A 23,189-nucleotide genomic window follows, 5' to 3' on the forward strand; every position below is an offset into this window, starting at 1 on the left:
AATCAACCTTTAATAAGCTATGTTGTTCCTTTTCAACACTATAAACCCCCCACACAGGATACTTTGCTAAGAAAAAACGAAGAAAAAAAGCTACATATGAACAGCCTTACTAAAACCAGCACCAACCCAAATGTCAGGCAGCTCAGAAATGGACCTACAGGCCTTTATACAGAGTATCAGCAGCACTAAAAATGGTAACTGAAGACCGATGCAGCACAAAAACACAGGAATTGACACCGACAATACTTGTGCATATGGAAAGAGATCAAAAGAAGGACGTTCTCTGCAGTGATAGGACCCCAAGTAACTTTGGATTCATTTTTGTTTTACATAAGGAGGTTTATTACTCTCATCATCCTTAAGCCTCTTGTTATTTTTCCATTTTTTAAGCCTCTCTTTAAAAAAGAAAGAACTATCCTAAAAAAGTAGGTGCCTGGCTCAATTCTGATTAAGTATGTGCTCGCTCATTCTCTGTCGTTGGCAGGAACTAAGAAAAACTTGGTCCCTGGGAGACTCCAAAGCACCACTGGGTGCAGATGCAAACAGAGCTGACACCAGCCCGCTTCTCAGGAACACATTCCGCCCTACCCAGATTTGAATTTAACCGAAAGGCAGGTGAATGACATACCTAGGTATCTAAAATGTCTACTTGAACATAAAAGCTAGAAAATGGTATAACTAGACACAGTATAAAAAGTAAACACAAACAGTGTTTGTGGCCCAGTGGTTTAGTGCTGCCTTCAGCCCAGGGTGTGATCCTGGAGACCCAGGATTGAGTCCCACATCGGGCTCCCTGCATGGAGCCTGCTTCTCCCTCTGCCTGTGTCTCTGCTTCTTTCTCTGTGTCTGTCATGAATAAAAAAAAAAAAAAAAAAAAAAAAAGTAAACACTAACAAGGAGGGAAAAATAGACTCTCTGAAACCTGTTGTTCATTCCTTACTATGCAAATTGACCCAAAGACGAGAAGTCTTCACCAACCCCTCCCGGGCTTCCATAACACTCCCTGACCATTGTGTCCTTCTAGGTCCTGACCCTAAAGGGCTGTTGACAGAACCTACTGGCCAAGGTGAGAGACTGAATGTATTTCAGCCCACGAGCAGTTTAGTGAAGTCATGAGGGAGATCCATTAGTAGCTCTTCAAATTTCTAACAATCCATAAGTCACCACTGGTAAACGAAGGATACACACCTCACAGAAGACCTGGGACAAACATCCAGCACTGCTGCTTGGACATGAGGCCCTGCTCCAATCACTGGGTCTGGCCTCAGTCTCAGTTTGGGCATTATGTGGTTACCCAGCACCTCTTGTAAGAAGATTGGAGGAGAAAATACAGAGTAGCACAGTGAAGATAGGTAAATGAAGTATTAGCATTCTATATTCTTATGCTAATTTTGTGTCCATCACACTCAGACAGAGGAAGAAAGCAGCCCAGTGTCTATCTCAATTCTGTGGGTGAATTCTGATCACCCCTTCTGGCCCCCAAATACTCACATAGCCTGAAGAGGGCCAGGCAACTGGAGAGTAGAGGGGAAATGGGGGGACCTCACATGCTCAGGGGTGGGGGAAACCAACTGCAATCCTGCAGCAGTCATGACTCTCTGGCCTAAGCAGTAACTTGGGAGAGCAGGAGAGCAGCGAAGGCCATCCCACTGATGTCATCCTGTGTACACCTAGAATCAGCAGGCCAGCAATCAAGATAAACCCAGGGCCCAAACAAGTAACAGGACAACAGAATACAGAGAGAATGGTGCCCAAGGCCTCCCACATAGAGAAGTGATGCTTTTTTTTTTTTTTTGGAAATGTTGGTGACGTTGGTGAGGTCCAAGGCCAATGGCCAAGAAAGAATTCTTGAGACATCCTCGGTGTGAAACGGTGGTTTTATTAGAGCACGGTGACAGGACCTGTGGGCAGAAAGAGCTGCTGCACTAGGGATGTGAGGGGTGGCTGATTACATACTTGGGAGTTGGGGGAGGTAAGGAAAAAGAGAGGTTTCAAAAGAACTTATATATGCTAACAAGGGCCTACAAGATACTGGGGGCCTCACCACTGCCAAGTTGAGGTTGTTTTTCCCTCTAGTAAAGCATTAACATTAGACAGCTGGGAGTTTCTTTCTGGAATTTAGGTTAGTGATAAAAATGTTTTTATTGATAAGAATGCTTTCCTCAAAAAAAAAAAAAAAGAAAGAATGTTTTCCTCTTGTAAATCACTAAGACGCTTTGTGGGAGAGGGATGAGAGGGAGACTCTCATCCTGCAGGACCGTGATCTCTATTAGTTAACCACTTATTTTTCCTTCCCTCAGCTTTAGGGTAGCCAGGAGTGCTGAGGAATGTCACACATATCCCACCTGGGGGTGGGCGGTGGGAGGGATTGTGAAGTGTCAGCTTGTGTTTTGTTCCCAGTCTACCTTCTGCTCCCTCATTAGAAGGAAAGTTTGACTCCTCAGCCCTGAAGTACTTTTCCCACTTTCTCTCCTTTGAGTGTGTGTAGAGGAAGGAGACAACACATGCACATGAGTTAAAATTCAAAAGATATAAAAGGGTGGTGGAGTGAAAAATAAGTTTACTTTCCACCCCTAACCTTCAGCCCCTTTCCCAGAAGCAACCACTTTTACCAATTTCTGTGACTTCTTCCAAAGATATTTTTTTTAATTTTTTTTTAATTTATGATAATCACACACACACACACACACACACACAGAGACAGAGAGAGAGAGAGAGAGAGAGAGAGGCAGAGACACAGGTAGAGGGAGAAGCAGAGGGAGAAGAAGGCTCCATGCACGGGGAGCCCGACGTGGGATTCGATCCCGGGTCTCCAGGATCGCGCCCTGGGCCAAAGGCAGGCGCTAAACTGCTGCACCACCCAGGGATCCCCTTCCAAAAATATTTTTTTTTTTTTTTCCCAAAAATATTCTTAAACACACCTACCACACACGTAAACTCGGGAACGCATATATTCTCATCTTTAAAAATACTAATGTTGTCATGCCACACACTGTTCCGCACCGCTGCTTTTGTTTCACTTAATGACCATCCTGGAGATTGCTCTCTATCAGGGATCTGCCTCACCCTCTGAATGGATATAGCACAAGAGACTTAGTCCCCTACTGGTGGCCTCTAGGTTATTCTAGGCTTTTTTTTTTTTTTTTTTACTAAGTCAGGGCTGCAGTGAATATCCTGACACACGGGATCCCTGGGTGGCGCAGCGGTTCGGCGCCTGCCTTTGGCCCAGGGCGCGATCCTGGAGACCCGGGATCGAATCCCACATCGGGCTCCCGGTGCATGGAGCCTGCTTCTCCCTCTGCCTGTGTCTCTGCCTCTCTCTCTCTCTCTGTGACTATCATAAATAAATAATAATAAAAAAAAAATTAAAAAAAAAAATATCCTGACACACTATTATATGCATATGCCAATCTACCCAGAGCCTAAATGTCTAGAAGTGGTGTCCCTTCCCATGGTGATGGATTGAGCCTCCCTGCATTCCATGGAAGATCTGATGCTCGTTGGCCTACTTTCCCCCACAGCTTCACCCAGAGCACATCACCAAACTTTCTGAACTTTATCACTAACAGGTGGAAAATAATGTCTCACTGTAGTTTACAATTGCAGTGCTCTTATAAGTGAGGCCGAACAACTGTTCACATGTTAAAACAGTCATCTTTTCCTAGTTCATATCCTCCACCCACTATTAAGCTGGAAACATTTTGAAGTCATGGAAAATGTAGCTGTAGACAAACTGTAGTCCTCCATTCCAGGCTGATCTGAGGCCTCCTGGGATTACCTGGGGGCAAAGTGTAGGGGCTCTGAGATTGGCTGTGCAAGGGAGAGCCAGCACACCAAAGCTTTCCTGTGACCCCATGTCTGCTAGTGCTGCGCCTGAACTCAGCGGAGAGGTCTGTCTTGTATCTTAGGATAGGTAGCCTTGTCTTTTTGTTGTTCTTGTTTTGTAACTCTTCTCTGACAGGGGCACCTCGGTAGTTCAGTCAGCTGAGCATCCGACTCTTGATTTCAAGGCTCAGAGCATGATCTTGGGGTTGTGAGACTGCCTGTGTCAGGCTCCACACTCAGTGTGGAGTCTGCTCTCCTCCTCTCTCTCTGCCCCTTTTTCCCTATTCTCTCTAAATTTAAAAAAAAAAAAAAAAAACCCTTCTCTGACATTAATCCTGACACAGTCCTTCTGTCTCTAAACTCCTATGAATTTAGGGTTCAACATGCTACTTTTCCACAACCTAAAGTGGACAAGTTTCCTGATTTACATAAAAACATACTCAACTCCTGCCTCTTACCTGGAGCTCCTCTGGGTCTGAGTGTGCCCAGAAGGGGGCCATAGTGCACTTGATCTTCCCCTCGGGGTCCATTTCAATATCCCACCAGGAGAGAACCACCTGAGCTCGGCCAGATGCCAGGGGTTCAAACTGCCGGCTGTGGCAGGCTGCAGAGCTACTGACTTGCTTGCTAAAGTCCACACTGTGGAAGAAGATGCAGCAACTTAAACATATTTCAAGCTCATGCACTCCATTTTTTTAGCTTTTAAGATGATATCACCAGCAATGAGACTTGTTTGCAACAGACTCCTGCCTTCAGAAGCAGGTGATATCAGCTATATTTCCTTTTCACTCATAAAGAACTTCTAAAGATCCCAATTCCACCAAATATCTCAAAGCACCATGGCCTGGGGCGGCTCTTTGGTACCTGAACATAGGAAGCACATCACTGAGGACGGTGAAGTCAGTGGATGACACCTGGTTCAGTTGAATGTCATAGACAGAGGGTGCACCAGGGCACCTCTCCAGCTCCGAGGGGGGAACTATGACCTGCTCTCCATGGATGGTCTGGACATGGACAGGAAAGAGCCTATTCCATGACCACATCCTCCTGGACTCCACCAGCTGAGCGTAGACAGTTGCTCTGTGAGGCACTGCTTCACAGTTTTCCTATGTTAAAAAAAAAAAAAAAAAAAAAGAATAAAAAAATAAACCAGTATATATAAAATAAACCCACAGCAATTCTCAGTGATCAAAAGAGGTTTGTTCCTTAATATCAGGTTGGCTTAGTAGCATCTAATGCCTTACCACTGTCAGGACAGTGAACTGTTTTTGGCCTAATGTGCTTGAGGAAGAAAAAAAAGGACCAGGTTTCAAAAATACACATGATGCCTAAAATGATTTATGTCAGATAAGTTCCTAACTACCTGACACTCTTAAATACTCCAAAAATAATCCTTAATTGTCATCATGCTGCTTAACTCCCACACCAACTTTGAAGAAAGAGTCCAAGTCTTGCTAAGCAGTGATTCTGGCACTGGGCTCTGAGCTTCTCTTCAGCACAACTCTCACCGAGACACCAGAATCTTTTTATTTATCCATAGCCTGATGGATAAATGTCCACCCTCAGGTAACCTGACATTCTGGCTTCACAGGGCACTGCCAACCACTGTCCTCGTTTGGTTCTGGCCGCAGGGCCTCATCCAGTTTCCCTCCTACCTCATCCTTTCACCCAACAGCCTCTGCACACCAGGCACCTGGTCCCAGCCATGAAGAGGATACTCACAGCTACTCCTGCAGGGAAATGACAGGCACGGGGTTTCCATGCCTCAGTACTAGAGACATCTTGGGTCAGATGATCCTTTGCTGTGGGGCTGTTTTGTACATCATATTTTGTTCATTAATGTCCCTGGCCTCTATCCACAATATGCCAATAGCGTCCCCCTCTCAGCTGTGACCCAAAAAATGTCTCCAGGCATGGCTCTGGATGAGAAGTTATGGTTCTCTCCCTTTGGCTGCTTCACAAGGCTGTGCTTCCGCTACCCACCCTTCACAGAGAGGACTCCCCCAGAGTCCTGGTCCGGCCCACCTTTCTCTCTTTCCATATACTCTCCCCTGACAGACCTCAGTCCATCTTCATTTACCAAATACCATGGAGCCAAAAGCCTCTTGGTCCTATTTGTCTGACCCTCAGATAGCTCAAACTCTGTCTAAACCAAACAAATCATCTTTACCTCTCCTCTTCCTTCCCAAGCCTGGTCTTCCTCCCACCTTCTCATTCAATAGGGAGCACCACCATTCAATCCAGTCACCCAAGCCCCAAACCCTGGCATCATCCTCAATGCCTCCACATCTAAGGAATTACCAAGTCCTTGAGCACCTTCCTCCTCGGCAAGTCTACCTCTCCATGACCATTTCTCTGGTCTCAGCTGAGACCCATCTCAACTCCAGAGCCTGGATGACTCCTACCACCTTCTCACCAGTCTTCCTGTCCCTGATCTTGCACCCCAAATGCTCTCCACATGCCTGCCTAAGTGAATCCAATGTCAATCCCCTGCTTAAAACCTTCCTTGTGGTACTATACTGCCTTCTGCAACACAGTGACCCATCTCAGTCTAGTCCTGCCCAGCTCCCCAACCTGAGCCCTAACCCCACTTCCCACACCACCCACAATGCCAACAACTCACACCATACCAGCTCATCCTCCCATCTTTGTGCTGATCTCCTCTATTGAGAACACCCTCACGTGCCAGGCCAACACTTGATTACTCCTCAAGACACTTAGCTCAAGCTTCATCTTCCTTGATGCTCCCATTTTCCCCTCCCACAACGGGCAGGTTCTTACCCCACTGACCACCATCTGGGCATAACCTCCAACTATACTGTGATAACTTGCTCACCTACCTGCCTGTGTGGGAGCTCACCTTCATATTCCTGGCACTCAAAAAAGGGCCTGGCAAAATGAAGGTGCTCAATATATTTATCTTCTCAGACCAATCACGGGGTCACTCATCACTACATGGACTACCTGTCAGACATGCCAGCATCCTGTTTACATGACCTCCAATAAGGCAGGAGGAGGAGACAAGGCAACGGAAGCTTTTGTGTAAAGCCATAACTCTTCCAAGCTCAGACACAAGGTGGGCAGATGGAGACAATGATTAGAACAGACAAGGGACACATGACTACTCAGACCAGCTGAGAAAGGAAACTGTGGACAGCTGCCTACACACCTTCTTAACTATTAGATGAATTAGAGTAAGACCAATTAGCCAACACTAATGTAATTTTAAATATCCTTGTTCTCTATTTCAGGGATTCATCTAGTTGATGGTTTTAATGTGGAGAAACAGAAATAATTACTACCCAAGTTACTAGAAGAAGATTTTACATTTTAGAGGCTAAGAGACATCTCACACAGTATGAGGACCTGCGGAACAATCACCATCTCAGGCTTACCGTGTAACATGGAAAGTGGCCCCAATTGCTCTGGAAGGAGCCACTTTCTTCACTCCAGGCACACCAAAAATCTCCAAAAAATGGGTCCTAGTCTGGGACAGTTGCAGGCTCACCTAGATGGTGCCCACAGGACAGGTGGCAGCAAAAGAAACAGACACTCCTATCCTCCCGCTGGCCTTTGCCTCTGGGGATGTTTATGTCCATAAAAAAGCAAGACCAACATCTCCTAAAGAACACTGTCAGCAAGCCTCTCCCTTCCTAAAAAAAAACGGTCAAAGATTATCAGTACCCAAATTCTTCTGCCTAGAATGGCTTGGCATTCAAGGCCTTCCACCCTCTCCCCTACTTTCCACCATTACCTCAGAAACTGACCTGGGGCATGTTCCCACGACGTACCAAAAAAACAGGTCCACTACCTGGGATACCTTTCCCTCTCCTCGGTGCCTCTCCAAGTTCCAGCCTCTCTACATATGCCCTCATCTCCTGATCCCTGACCTCATCTGCCAGTCAGAAAACATATGTGAGTGGTGCTTCTGTCTGCCTCTCTAATTGGCCCATCAGGTCCACACCATCACTGATCAGTATGGGTCTAAGAAACAAGAAGGTTGTCTTATAATTCTCCCTGGATGCTGGAACACTTTATACACAGGTGACATTCAAAGAATCTTTGCTGAAGAGAACTGAATCTGAAGACAGTTTCTTGCCTTTCAGCTCTAGCCTACAAAGACTTGATAAGAGACCCGGAAGTCCTAATTAAGGAGAACCAGAGTCTCACAGGAATCAAGCATAGCCTAGGGTATACAGAGAAGGATGGAGGGTTCAGGTTGTGCAGAGCATGGGGCATCAAACAGACCTGTGTGAGCCAGCTGAGATCACAACAATGTACCTAGGGGAGGCCCTGGTTACCTGTACCTGCACAAGATGTCTGTGCGCATGCTCATAGGAGGGCAGTGCTCCCTCTCCAATCAGTTCTGTGTCAAACAGCTCCGTGATCAGGATATTGGCACGGCATGGCATGTCACCATCTGAGAAATACAAGGAAACAGAGCCAGAAGCAAACAATCAATAAGAAAAAATATTTACAGCAGATACGTGGAAGATAAAAGGTTAACAGAATATTACACTGAAAGCACATACAGATATATCCAAGTAACTAGAAATGTCATGCAATTAACTTTCTAATGGCTCACCAAAAAACCCATTTTGATATACATATAACACATCAAAATACTAGCAACTGGTAAATCTTGGTTAAGAGAATGCAGGTATTTGCCATATCACTCTTAACAATTTTTCTGTATGCTTAATATTGTAAGGGACTCACAGAACTGATAAGAAAACTAAAGCATTCAAGAAGAAAATCAGACAAAAATGCAAATAGAAAATTCAAAACAGAAAAATTAATCAATCAAATATCTGGAAAATGTTTCATTCTTATTAGCAACTGGAGAGCTACAAATTAACAATTCAACTACTAACGTATTACCAAAAATGATTTTAAAAGCAAAAACTGGGGATGCCTGGGTGGTTCAGCGGTTGAGCATGTGCCTTTGGCTCAGGTTGTGATCCCAAAGTCCTGGGATTGAGTCCTGCATCAGGCTCCCCATGGGAGCGTCTGCCTATGTCTCTGCCTCTCATGAATAAATAAATAAAATCCTTAAAAAAAATGCAAAAACTGAACTCCAGTACTTCAAATAATTCTAGGCTGCACAAAGGGAGAGAAAACCAAAACAAGAGAGGCTGCAGAATTCCAGTGATGCCATGAAACCCAGGATTCAGCATCACTAGTTCCTTACACTAAACCCCCCTAATTAAGCTAGTTTCTTGCTACCAAACAACCCTCCCAAATAACAGTTGTTTTGGGATAGTAAGAAGAGAGCAGGTCTTTTGGCTGACTCTGTTTCCTGAACTTCTGCAATGTAATATTACTTCTACAATTACAATTTTTAATGAGCCAGGACGCCTGGGTGGCTCAGCGGTTGAACAACTGCCTTCCGCCTAGGGCATGATCCTGGGGTCCCAGGATCAAATCCTGCATCGGGCTCCCTGTATGAACCTGCTTCTCTCTCTGCCTATGTCTCTGCCTCTCTCTCACTGTGTCTCTCATGAATAAATAAAATCTTCAAAAAAATTTTTTTTTGATTAATGAGCCAACAGATAAACTTTGGAAGGGGCTATTCATCATAGAGAATTAACTATAAACCCTCCTAATGGTGCACAAATTCCAATCTGACAAAGCCCACTCATCTTCCCTACAAAGAAAACAAGTCAAGTGGATAACACAAGGAAAGAGAAGCATTGAGGAGACTCAAAGGAGGCTGCAGTACAGAGAGGTTGAACCTTAAGTCATGGAGACCTGAGCCTGGGGCCCACTGCCTAGCCTTGAACTCTTAGTGCTGATCATCAGTCATCTCAGCTGTAAAACAAGGGTAATGAGATCTACTCCAGGTAGTGTGGTTATGGCAGCAAAGGTAAAAAACTGTCCACTTTCAAGAGTACCCTTGTGCTCAATGGCAGAAAGCCGTGAAAGGAGACTTACAAGAAATATCTATTTCTTGGCACAGAGCCCACCCTCTGATATCACGCCAAACTCAAACAGAAATACTCTGTCCCAAACTGCACCTCACCCCTACATATCTGCTTCTTCCTCTGATGCCTCTGCCTCAGTGGATGGCACCACCAATCACACAGTCCTGAAACCTGGGCATCATTCGCCAGCTCCAGGAGAGCAGGGCCCCCGCCTGCTCTGCTCACCATTTTACCCCAATGCCTAGAACAACGTCTAGCACCCAGGAATAGTCAGCAAACATTAGCTGAATTCTTGATTCCTCCTTCTCTGTCACCCTACACCGTCACCAAGCCCTGCCAATTTTACCTCCTGAATAATTATTAAGCCAATTATGTAACTTAAATGATTGTCTAATTTGCTTCAAATAAACAGCTTTATGATCACCTGAATCTCAACAAACACTCCTGAGAGCCAGGCATCTAGCATATTGAGTGTGAATGGAGAAGGTACAGTGGGAGCCTGAGGAGAGTGATTACCCCAGTACCTCCTGGGTCTCTGCCACACTACTAGATGGGAGGAACGCTTCTCCCTAAGTTAGCTATAACATAACTGGGATCAGACTTACCCATTCATTGTAATCAACGAGAAAACCAGCCAAAATACATGAAACAAGTTTTTTCAGATGTTGAACAAGAGGAAATGCAATTTGTTCCCCAAGAAGAGAAACAGAGTGACCCCTACAACTGCTCTGGCTTTCTGCCAGTAAGTACTTTCCAGGCTGCTATAGGGAGCAAGAGACCAAGTGGAATGTAGCAGTCTTGCTGAGATAAGGCGATAGCAACTGGAGTTGAGGGAGTGCAGGTGGCTGGGATTTGTAGGGGAGGGTACCAGAGAGGATGTTACACAGAAAAGGGGCTTCAGAAATCTGCAGAGCTCCCATGAAACTTCTTATTGAATATACTCACACACACACAGAAGACAAGACTGTAGAAAGCCAGACAAAGGATGACCATACCATGTAGATAGAAACCAAACAATTTCCAGAGCTCACAGAGGACTGGGAAACATTCTAGTAGTTCCAATCAACCAGCACCCAGAGAGCCCAGAAAAGCCATGCTGTACTAGTATGACCCATGTAGTCTTGGAACAATGGTTTTCAACAGGGAGTGATTTTGTCCTCATCCCCAGGACATTTGGCAATGTCTGGAGACATTTTTGGTTGGCACAAAATGATGGAGGGGAAGGGGGCACTAGGTGCTATACTGGCTTCTACTGGTTAGAAGCCAGAAATAAACATCCTACAATACACAGGACAGCTCCTTCCAACAAAGAATTACCAAGCCCAAAATGTAAACAATGTCACTGTTGAGAAACCCTCACTTAAGGGCACTTAGGCTGGCTCAGTCAGTGGAGCATGCAACTCTTGATCTTGGGGTTGTGAGTTTGAGGCCCATCTTGGGTGAAGAGAAAAAAATAAAAATCTTCAAAAATAAAATCTTTAAGGAGCACCTGGGGGTCTCATCCAGTTAAGTATCTGCCTTCAGCTCAGGTCATGATCTCAGGGGCCTGGGATCAAGCCCTCACATCGGACTCTCTGCTCAGAGGGGAGTCCGCTTCTCCCTTTCACTCTCCCTGTGCCCTCCCTTTCTCTCTCAAATAAATAAAATCTTAAAAAAAAAACAAAAAACAAAAAACCCTGACTTAAAGCTTTTTTTTTTTTTTTTTTTTGAGAGTTGGGGCAAATAGGGTAGTGGGAGGGAGGGAGGTAGAGAAGGAGAGAGAGAGAGAATCCTAAGCAAGCTCCACACCCAGCACAGCCTGATGCAGAATGCCCCAACTTAAAGCTCTTCAAACCCTGTTCCAACAAAATTTAAAAACAAGCCCTGAAAGGGTGGCTCAGGAGGTTAAGCATCCAACTCTTGATTTTGGCTCAGGTCATGATCTCAGGGTTGTGAGATTGAGTCCCACATCAGGCTTCGTCCTGGGATTCTATCTCATAAAACAAAATAAAACAAACAAAAAAACACAACCCCTGAGAAGATCAAAATGATTTGCCAGTAGCCCAATTACATGGCAAACAAAGTTTTTCTTTTTTAAAGATTATTTATTCATTCATTCATTCATTCATTCATTCATTCATGAGAGACAGAGAGAGAGAGATGCAGAGACATAGGCAGAGACATCAGACAGAGCCTGATGCAGGACTCAATCCCAGGACCCCAGGATCATGACCTGCCTGAGCCAAAAGCAGGCACTCAACCACTGAACCACTCAGGTGACCCGGCAAACAAAGTTTTTAAAAGAAGACAATAAACTCTGATTCTCAGCAACGCAAAACTCCCAATATACACTGCATCCAAATAAAAATTACTAGATTCCTGGGTTGAGTCCCACATCGGGCTACCTGCATGGAGTCTGCTTCTCCCTCTGTGACTCTGCCTCTCTCTCTGTGTCTCTCATGAATAAATAAATAAAGACCTAACCATGAAGCTATCCATGTCCATCAGTAGCTGAAGGGATGAATGAAGGTATACACACAAATGCAACAGAAGAGAACGAACTCTTGATCCACAATATGTGGATGAAACCCAAAAGCATTATAATACAGAAAAGAAAGCAGGCACAAAAGAGTAACCATGGATAATTTCACTTATTCAAAATTCTAGAAAAGGGAGATATAATATGTATTGAAGAAAGCAGATCAGTGGGTGTCTACAGTCAGCAATATGGAGGCAACCGGCTGTAAAGCATCATGAGGAATCTCTTTGTACATGATAAAGACATTCTACAATCTTGATTACAAAAGAGGTCCCAAGTGTGTTTACATTTGTCCAAATTCATGAACCTACATACTTAAGAGAGATGCCTTTTTAAAAAAGATTTTATTTACTTAAAAGAGAGAGGGGGGATCCCTGGGTGGCTCAGTGGTTTAGCACCTGCCTTTGGCCCAGGGTGTGATCCTGGGGACCCAGGATCGAGTCCCATGTCAGGCTCCGTGCGTGGAGCCTGCTTCTCTCTCTGCCTCTGCCTCTGCCTCTCTCTCTGTGTCTCTCATGAATAAGTAAATAAAATCTTAAAAAAAAAAAAAAAAGAGAGAGAGAGAGAGAGAGAGAGCCAGAGAGCATGAGCATGGAGGGGAGGGAGAAACAGTTCTCCACAAACAGGGAACCAGACTTGGGGGGCTCGATCCCAGGACCCTGGGATCATGACCCGAGTTGAAGGCAGACGCTTAACCGACTGAGCCAGCCAGGCAACCCCAGATGCACTCATTTTATGAAAATTTATCTGAATAGCACTGATTAGAAAGTGGGATAATAATTTTTATACTCTTTTGCATTATGTTTCAAAAATAAAGGGGACACTAATCCCTTCTTTGTGCATGTTTCAGTTTCTCCATTAAAAGCATTTTTTTAATTAAGTGGAACAAAAATGTTGACCTTATATACATGCTTCCTTCTAAAATACTGCATTTTTAAAAACTCTGATGATATCCACATTCCAGAAGTTTCTTTTGCAAATCTTTCCACTGTGCTCCCCAGGTATCAGTGGCATGTGAACATTTTAGAAGTCTGATTCAAACGCCTAGACTATAAAAAATATTCTCAAAACCTGGAGGGACTGTGCCATAGAGGCAAATATCATGTTGGATGCTATAGTAGGATGTCAGCACTAAGCAAATCTCTTTCTGTCATCTACTTAGTTTCATTTCCATCTAATGAAATTGAAAACTCAGAGAGCTAGGTCACATAAGAATTCGAACGTGCTTAAAGCAAAAGGAAGTTTCATTTGTACTACCACTGTTGAACATAATTAGCTCTGATTTACTCACTGCTGATTTAACTAGCAAAGAAGCAAAGTGCTTATCTTAGGACCACATAGAGAGACTCCATTTTTCTGAGATTACCTGAAAACATTTATTCCAGGTAATCAGAATAAACCTTTTCTTCTCTCCTTCGAGAATAAGTAAAGCTTTCAAAAACACTATGTGTTAATCTTACCTGGCCCTACGGTCACCTCAGTGGAATGCTTGTTGATAATCTTAATTTTATCACTGAAGCCATTTTTCTCTACAATCTTCACAGCAGCATCAGCCATAGGCTTAAAAACCTAGAAATGAGAAAAAAAAAAAAAAAAAAAAAACCTAGAAATGAGAGCCAAAGCCCAAGTAAAAATGAACAATAAATTGAATAACATCCTGACACAAAATACCAGCAATATATGTCTTGCTAAAAGAAGTCTCCATTACAGAATTTTCTCCTAAATATATAAAATGTTGGGATCCCTCGGTGGCTCAGTGGTTGAGCATCTGCCTTTGGCTCAGTCGTGATCCCCGGGTCTTGGGATCGAGTCCCATGGGGAAGCCTGCTTCTTCCTCTGCCTATGCCTCTGCCTCTCTCCCTGTGCCTCTCATGAATAAAATCTTAAAAATAAGGGCAGCCCCAGTGGCATAGTGGTTTAGCGCCGCCTGTAGCCTGGGGTGTGATCCTGGAGACCCAGGATTGAGTCCCACTTCAGGCTCCCTGCATGGAGCCTGCTTCTCCCTCTGTCTGTGTCTCTGACCCTCTCTCTGTGTGACTCTATGAATAAATAAACTAAATCTTTAAAATATATATATATAAATATATATAAAATGTACCTCTTAGTATATGATACAGCAAAATATACCTTTGGGTTGATCTGATCTAAATAAACGAACTTTGGAACTTAAATATTTTATTCTCCAAATGTGTGTTATGAAAATGAATACAAATGGAAGACATTCTGCTGGGTTTACCTTGCAGGAATTAAACCTTACATGCCAGGCACACTGGAGAGGCAGGGCTTCCCAAGGAGGCTGCACTACCCGACAAGGACGGCAGGTGGCAGTGCACCACATTAGAGGAAGGTCGAAAGGGGACGAGCCTCACAAAACCATGAACCTGGGACCCGGGGCAGGACAGGTCCTGTCCTTGCCAGAGGAAAAGTGAGACTGTTATGGTATTAGTCGTTAAGTTGGACAGGCATCAGTTCAAAACTCTCAAATCCCCGCTGCTAGCAGAATACAGCTAGTCTTTTATGGTATTCGAGGCCCTCCATAATACAAACCCCCTTACTTCCTCCAGCCTTATTCCCCTCCCCCGCTACCCTTACCCATAACTGATGCTGCAGCCACACTGATCTCACTGTGCACTAGGCAAGCCTGAGCCTTCTCTGCTCTACCTCCACCTGCCAAAGCAAACCCTACCTTCCAGGCAGCACATATCCCCTCTTCTCCAGAAGTCTTCCTAAACCTCTCACATGTCCCTAAACACAAGTCCCTCCAATTCTTACTTCCTAGCCTGCCTAATTTATTTATTTTTTTAAGATTTTATTTATTTATTCATGAGAGAGAGTGGGGGCGGGGGGGGGGCAGAGTCACAGAGGAAGAAGCAAGCTCCAAGCAGGGAGCCTGATGTGGGACTCGATCCCAGGACTCCAGGATCACGCGCTGAGCCAAAGGCAGACGCTTAACCACTGAGCCACCCAGGCGTTCCCCAATTTATTTTTTTAAGATTTTATTTATTTGAGAGTCAGCGAGCAAGAGCATGAGCAGGGTAGAGGCAGACTCCCCCCCCTGAGCAGGGAGCCCGATGTGGGGCTTGATCCCAGGACCCTGGGATCATGACCTGAGCTAAAGGCAGATGCTTAACTGACTGAGCCACCCAGGCGCTCCTAGCCTGCCCAATTTAGACTGCAAAGCTCCAACCACAACAGCACATAAAACATTACAGATATACATGCGGCCACACCCACAGAGTGGAAATAGAACAAACTGATAAACTGGTCACAACAACATTGCCATTTTTTCTAAGTCCTTTTCTGCATTGTCTGTATTTTCTACCATGAACACATATTAGTTTTATTATAATCAAGGGGAAATGCTATATTCTTCTGTAAAGAATACATATGTGCTTAGCTAGGAAAAGAAATCTTCACAATCTGTTTCAAATTATTTCTAGGATCTATCTCGATGTTTTTAGATGTAGTTTGGGGGCCTCATACCCTCAGTTCTCACCCATCACTTTGCCTCCATCCCAAAGTATCACAAGTTCAAGTCATCCCCTTGGCCCTCTTGCCTCTTGACAATGTCACTCATCTCCTCTGCTGACCCTTCAGGCTCTGACATTCGCAGTCTCCTCCTCAGCCACCAAGAACTCAAGATCTTACCCAGAACATTTCTTTCTGGAATGGTCCCTGAAGTTGACTTCCCAACATCATTCTGTGTATTCTCCTGCCCCTCCAGTTTGGGGGACTGGCCTTCTTCCAAACCGTATGTGCACCTGACTGGTCTATGGGTAACTGAATCTTTCAGGCCAGGTCAATGAGGTAACTTAAACAGTATTTAACCTTATTCTGGCCAATGATACCACAAGGAGAGGTGTGCTGGAGATTCCTGAGAAAGTTATTCTTGCTCTTAAAAAGGAGGGGGGAAAAAGTGAGAAAAGCAGGACCATGCTTCATTTTCAAAGCATCTGCCACAGAAATTACTGCACCTAATATACCTTCCCAAAATATTCCTTACTTTTCAAATGTATTAACAGAGAAGTTTAGGGGCACCTGGGTAGCTCAGTGGTTGAGCATCCAACTTTGGCTCAGATCGTGATCCCAGAGTTCTGGGATTGAGTCCCACATAGGGCTTCTGCATGGAGCCTGCTCCTCCCTCTGCCTATGTCTCTGTTTCTCTGTGTCTTTCACTTAAATAAATAAAATCTTTTAAAAAGAGAGAGAGAGAGAGAGAGAGAGAGAGAGAGAGAGAGAAGTTTATAGTCAATGTCTATGATTTCTTATATTCCATCCACTCAATCCTACTACCCTGAAAATACCATCTAAAGGAGGCCACCTCCTTACTATCAACCCAACAGCCTCCTCTCAGTCCTCATCCAGCTCAGTTAGCTTCCTTACCCACACTAATATAAGGGACAACACACACTTAAATCTAAGTTGATTAAAACCGAATGAAATTTAAAAACTCAGTTCCCTAGTCTTACAAGTCGCACCGCAAGTGCTAAGCAGCCATATGTAGCTAGGGACCACGGTATTGGTCAGCATACCTATAAAAGATATTCAGCATCACAGAAAGTGATTGGACTCTGCTGCTCTAGAACATCCACACTTGCTGACCACTCCCTCTTTCCTGTGATTTCCATGCAATCTGTCCCCTCTTGGCTTCCACTTCTGCCCTCTGGGATCTCTTTATGTCTGTCTGAACTTGACTTTACTGGCCACTCTTCTTCTCTCAGAGATATGGGTTCTCAGGTTTGCCCATCTTATTCTACTCTTTCCTTTGACAATCACACATTCTCCCATCAAAGCTACCATCGTAGAGTGAGCACAATTAGAAACCGTCGACCAAGTCTCCAGGTCTAGCTCTCCTTTTTTTTTTTTTTTTTTAAGATTTTATTTATTTGTCAAAGAGAGAACACAAGCAGGGGGACGGCAGGTAGAGAGAGAAAAAGCAGGATCCCCGCTGAGCAAGGAGCTCAATGTGGGACTTGATCCCCAGGGCCTGGGGATCATGACCCGAGAAGCAGCCAAATGCTTAACCATCTAAGCCAACCCGGGATCAGGCCTAGTTCTATTTATTAATTGTGAGATTAAGTCTTTAACCTCTGTGGGTCCTAGTTTCTTCATCTGTAAAGTAAGGATAATAGAATTTACTTAAGGCTAACTAAGGCAATCATACTAAAACAGATGCCTTCACATCTGCTTTAAAATCTTCATGACACCCAAAAAGGCCAAGAAATGACTCAATGTTTTTATGAAGTTCTCAGGCAAGTGCACAGTCATACACACACACACACACACACACACACACACACACACACCTCACTCTCAGGACTTCCATGGAAACCTGAAGCCCAATATTCCTACTTTAGGTTAAGAACTAACTCAGGATATGGGAGTTTGGAGTATGTATGTATGTATGTATGTATGTATTTATTTTGGAATCTTTATTGTAGCACTCGGGTCCTCCATAGTCTGGCTACAACCTATCTTTCTGGATTTCTACCATGACACCGTTAGCCATGAGTCTAGACAACATAACATGGTATTCCTTCAGCCTAAAATGTCCACCTTCCTAGATCATGAGCATCACATTGTAGGAATGGTGGGTAGGGAGCTGGAAAGAGTCTGAATAGAATGAATACTCCTGCTACCTTCAGACCTTACATGAGAAAGCAAAAAACTTCTATCTTGTTTAAGCCACTGTTATTTTGAGACTTTGTTATTTGCAACTCAATCACCACACAAACCAAATTTGTAGGAAAAGTGTTTAAATACATGACACCTTGGGGATCCCTGGGTGGCCCAGCGGTTTAGCACCTGCCTTTGGCCCAGGGCGCGATCCTGGAGTCCTGGGATCGAGTCCCATGTCAGGCTCCCAGCATGGAGCCTGCTTCTCCCTCCTCCTGTGTCTCTGCCCCCCCCCCTCGATCTCTCTAAAATAAGTAAATAAATAAATAAATAACACCTCTTCCCAAAAGCTGGGAAGAACATACATCAGAGTTTTAACAATGGTTAACTAAGTTAACACACTATTTTACATTTATGATATTTCCTAGACTGGAATGCATTATTTACATTAATCAGAAAAACAACATATGTTTAATGTTTTATTAAACACCCAATTCTTGACAAACATACTAAGATAGCTAGCTCTGTGGGGACATTTAAGCTAGCAGATCTCAACCTCAGTACAGAGTCAAAACTCCCAATGCCCAGGTCCCATCCCAGAACAACTGAATTAAAACAAAGGGAAAGGATGCAATTAGGCATCAGTATTTTTTGAAGCTTCTTAGTGATTCTGATATGCAGCCAAAACTGAGAACGGCTGTTTACCAAGGAGAAAACAAGTCCCTGAAGGAAGGAATTGTGTCTGATTCATCTCCATATCCTAGAACCTGGCCCTGTGCTTGGGCACAATGAACACTCCTTGAATGTCTGCGAACAAACGGATAGACAAGGTGCATGAGGGACTTCCAAAATAAGACACAGGACACACAGTGAAGAGCATAGCTCACCTCAATGGCATAGCAGAAGTCAGCCCCTGCCGTGACCGCCATCATTGACAAGAGTCCTGTGCCAGTGCCAATGTCAAGAACCAAGGCCTTCTGTCCTCTGGCCTTCATCCTGCTCACGGCAGCCCGGATACCTTGATAATATTTTATATTCTAAGAGAAACAGAGAAACCGCTGTCACTTCATACCAGTTACTATAAATAAATGGAAAGTTCTTTGTTTAGTCTGGGAGTCATGGCTAGCAGCAACAGTGTTAAGTCATGATCCCACGGCTTTCTGGCCCCTCAACGAACAGCACTGGGAGCTGAGTCAGGCAGGTCCTGCGAGACTCCAAGAGCATGGGGTCAGCCTCTTGCCCTTTATTTAGCGACTGTCCCTCCCCTCCACACCCAATTCTCTTCAGTACTCTGCTTAGAGGGGCTGGGGCTCTGCCAACCACATTCTCCTTTTCCAGCTATTCGGTATGAACAACAAGGAAACTAGAGGGTGGCAACCGGCATTGGGGAGAAAATTCGTTCTTTCCCAAATGGTTGCTGCTTTCATCACGGTCCTCCTGAAGTGGGGGGCTGGCTCCAGTGCCAACTCATCTCCTTCCTTTCCTCACCAGCCGTCTTGGGCCCCTTGGACAGCAGGAGCACTCAAGCAGCTGCCCCTCTGAGAGCTGAGCACCAGCCACAGGACCTCTTCTCCACACTTCAGGGCTCAAGAATGTCACTCTTCTCTCGGGTTTCCTCAGTCCTAGGCAACGTGGCTGCTTCCCGCAATTACTACCACGAGGTAACTTTCCTGCTCGCGTCCCAGGCCTCCCACATCTGTTACCAATTCCCTCTGCTGAAAGAGTAACCTGGCCTAGGGCTTCCTTACTGGACTCTAATTCACACGTTCCTTGACTACAAAATAATCCCCTCCTCAGGAAATCATTTCTTTGTTTTTAGTTCAGGTACTTAGTAGCTTAAACAGATACGTTTTCCAACTGTAACAGTTTGGCCTCAATAGGTATCCTGACTCTTCTGTCAAAAATAACTAATAATGATGGGGAAAATACTTGCAAATCTCTTTTAGTGCACTAATGAGCTGGCAAGTTAGTAAGAAACATTAAGAGGCCAAAACACCTGGAAGTCGATTCCCAGCCCCCCAACTGAGCCTTAAAATGATGGCCCAACAGGCTGACACCTTGATCACAGCCTGCCAGGGACCCACAGCCCAGGTGCATAGTGAAGCTGAGCCAGATTTCGAACTCGCAGAAATACGGAGATAGTAACTCTCCTCAGCCATTAAATTTTGGGATAATTTGTTATGCAACAATACATAACTAATATAGGACTGGTAACAAAAGGACAATATTCTCTGACCTAAGTGCAATCAAGTTACATATCTCAGTAACAAAAATATAAATATTCTAAAGAAAAAGATTTTTGAACATTGAGAAACTCTAAAATCACAGATAAAAGACTAAATCAAAAGAATTAGAAACTATCTGTAACTGAATTTTTTAAAATTACATATCAAAATTCGGGGGATAGCTAAAAGCAATATTTAGAGAGAAATATATTAGAAAAGACAAAGTAATCATCCACCTCAAAAAAATTAAAAAGAGGACTACAACATAACCTCCAGACCAGCAGATGAATAAAAATAATAAAACACAAAAATTAGCTAACTAGGGAATACAGAGATTTTATAGGACTTTTTAATAAAAATTATTTCAAAAATCTAATAAAATTAACGAACCTCTGCTAAGTCCAAAAAAAAAAAAAAAAAAAGTGGGGGAGAAAAAGAAGTGACCAAAAACTGGAAATGGAGAGCTGGAACATGGTATTGGTATATATGTGGCAGGTATTAGAAATTAAAGATTATGAACAGGGGTGCCTGGGTGGCTCAGTTGGTTAAGCATCTGCCTTAGGCTCCCAGAGTTCTGGGATTGGCCTGCATTGGCCTCCCTGCTCAGTGGGGAGTCTGCTTCTCCCTCTGCCATTCCCCCTGCTTGTGCTCTCTCACTCTCTGTGTCAAATAAAATCTTTTTTTAAAAAAGGCTATGGGGATCCCTGGGTGGCGCAGCGGTTTGGCGCCTGCCTTTGGCCCAGGGCGTGATCCTGGAGACCCGGGATTGAATCCCACGTCAGGCTCCCAGTGCATGGAGTCTCCTTCTCCCTCTGCCTATGTCTCTGCCTCTCTCTCTCTCTGTGTGACTATCATAAATAAATAAAAAATTTAAAAAAAAATAAAATAAAATAGGCTATGAACAACTTCTTAGCAAATAAAATTCCCTTTTTTCTTTTTTTTTAAAGATTCTATTTATTTACTCATCAGACACAGAGAGAGAGAGAGGCAGAGACATGGGCAGAGGGAGAAGCAGGCTTCCTGTGGGGAGCCAGATGCGGGACTTGATCCCATGACCCGGGATCATGCCCTGAGCCAAAGGCAGACACTCAACCACTGAGCCACCCAGGCATCCCAGTAAACAAATTTTTAAAAAATCAGACGAAGTAGACTTTATACTGGCAATTCAATGCAACACACTAGAGCAAGAAAAAGGTGAAATACGGTCTAGAAAGAAAGAAAATTGTTGTTATTCACACATGAATGTCTATGAAAACCCAAAATACCTACAGACAACTTCTGCCACTAAGTAAACTTAAAAAAAAAAAAACAATTAATAAAAACCAAATGAAATTTTATGTATCAGCAACAGCCTTTAAAACATTGGCAAAGGGGCAGCTCAGCGGTTTAGCGCCGCCTTCAGACTGGGGCGTGATCCTGCAGACCCGGGATCGAGTCCTATGTCGGGCTCCCTGCATGAAACCTGTTTCTCCCTCTGCCTGTGTCTCTGCGTCTCTCTCTCTGTGTGTCTCTCATAAATAGATAAAATCTTAAAAAAAAAAAAAAAAAAAAAAAAAAAAAAAAAAAAACATGGGCAAAGGGAAGGATTTCTTAAACAAGAGATAAAAGGGGCAGCCTGGGTGGCTCAGTGGTTTAGCGCCACCTTCAGCCCAGGGCGTGATCCTGGAGTCCTGGGATCGAGTCCCACATCGGGCTCCCTGAGTGGAGCCTGCTTCTCCCTCTACCTATGTCTCTGCCCCTCTCTCTCTCTCTGTCTCTCATGAATAAATAAAATCTTAAAAAAAAAAAAAGATATGAAAGAGTACCATCCAATAAAGGACATATAAAATAAATGACATTAAATTTAAGAACTTGCATTTTTCAGGTAAAAAAACAACCCAAAACTAAGACACCTACAATACATGTAACTGACAAATGATCAGCACCCAAAATAAAGAACTCCTGTAAATTACCAATTCATAAAAGAGGAAATATGAAAAGCCAATGAACAAACAAAAAGAGCTCATATTCAGTAGTATTAATTCATACCTACCAGAATGACAAAAATGTAAAAACTGGTTAAAACCAAATACTAGCAAGGGTGTGAAACAATAAGAACTAACATGCACAAGTATGAGAATATAAAGTGGCATGACCACTTTGAGAAAGAATTTGACATTATCTAGTAAAGCTGAACAAACCTCACTGGCAGCAACTCCGTTCTTAGGTATACACAACCTAGAGAAAAGTATGCACATGCACCAGAGTACAGTTACTGGAATGTTTTAGCAGCACTACTTACAACAGCAGCACTACTTACAAGCAAGGTCTACCAACAGAACAGCTAAATAATGATATAGTCATACAATGGAATCTATACAGCAGTGAAAATGAATGAACTACAGGTACATGCAAAATGGAATCTCAAAAATAATAGTAAGCAAAGAGGCAAGTCATAAAGTATAAACACAGTATGACTCCATTATATAAAGTTCAAAAACAAGCAAAACTAAGAATTTACTTTTTAATACACACTAGGTGGTAAAACTATAAAAAGCAAGAGAGTGGTTGATATAAAATTCAAGAGAGTGGAAGCTTGTGGGGGGAGGGAAAGGAATATCATGCAGGGGCACAGAGGGAATTCTGAATAGTGTTCTATTTCTTAAGCTGAGTGGTAAGTCTATGAGCATCTATTTTATTATTCATTTTTATTTTTTAAAGATTTTATTTACTTCAGAGAGACAAAGTATGCATGAGCAGAAGGGGCAGAGGCAGAAGGAGAGGGAGAAGTAGAGCCCCTGCTGAGCAGGAGCTCAATGCAGGGCTCAATCCAGGGCTCTGGTATCATGACCTGAGCCAAACAAAGGCAGATGCTTGAACTGACTGAGCCACCCAGGTACCCCTACTATTCTTTTTGAAACCATACGTAAACATATTATACTCTTCTGTATGTCTGTCACAATAAAATAGATTTGAAAGAATAAGAATGGTACCAGATCTTGGGCAGCCCGGGTGGCCCAGCGGTTTAGAGCCACCTTCAGCCCAGGGCCTGATCCTGGGACCCAGGATCGAGTCCCACATCAGGCTCCCTGCATGGAGCCT

The 23,189-nt window shown here is 43.8% G+C and overlaps 1 protein-coding gene across 3 annotated transcripts in view; it reads right to left on the reverse strand.

The window, feature by feature from the left end:
* Positions 1-23,189, reverse strand: part of PRMT7 (protein arginine methyltransferase 7) — a 45,251-nt gene that overhangs the window by 12,509 nt on the left and 9,553 nt on the right. For all 3 annotated transcript variants that reach the window (XM_041771196.1, XM_041771194.1, XM_041771195.1), the window contains exons 4-8: positions 18,771-18,920; positions 13,728-13,836; positions 8,133-8,245; positions 4,690-4,931; positions 4,284-4,464 (exon numbers count right to left, since the gene is read on the reverse strand). In XM_041771196.1, coding sequence (XP_041627130.1) covers positions 4,284-4,464; positions 4,690-4,931; positions 8,133-8,245; positions 13,728-13,836; positions 18,771-18,920 — 795 coding nt within the window. The remainder of the gene's footprint in view (positions 1-4,283; positions 4,465-4,689; positions 4,932-8,132; positions 8,246-13,727; positions 13,837-18,770; positions 18,921-23,189) is intronic.

Source organism: Vulpes lagopus, chromosome 10, assembly GCF_018345385.1.
Source record: "Vulpes lagopus strain Blue_001 chromosome 10, ASM1834538v1, whole genome shotgun sequence".
NCBI classification, from domain to species: Eukaryota; Metazoa; Chordata; class Mammalia; order Carnivora; family Canidae; genus Vulpes; species Vulpes lagopus.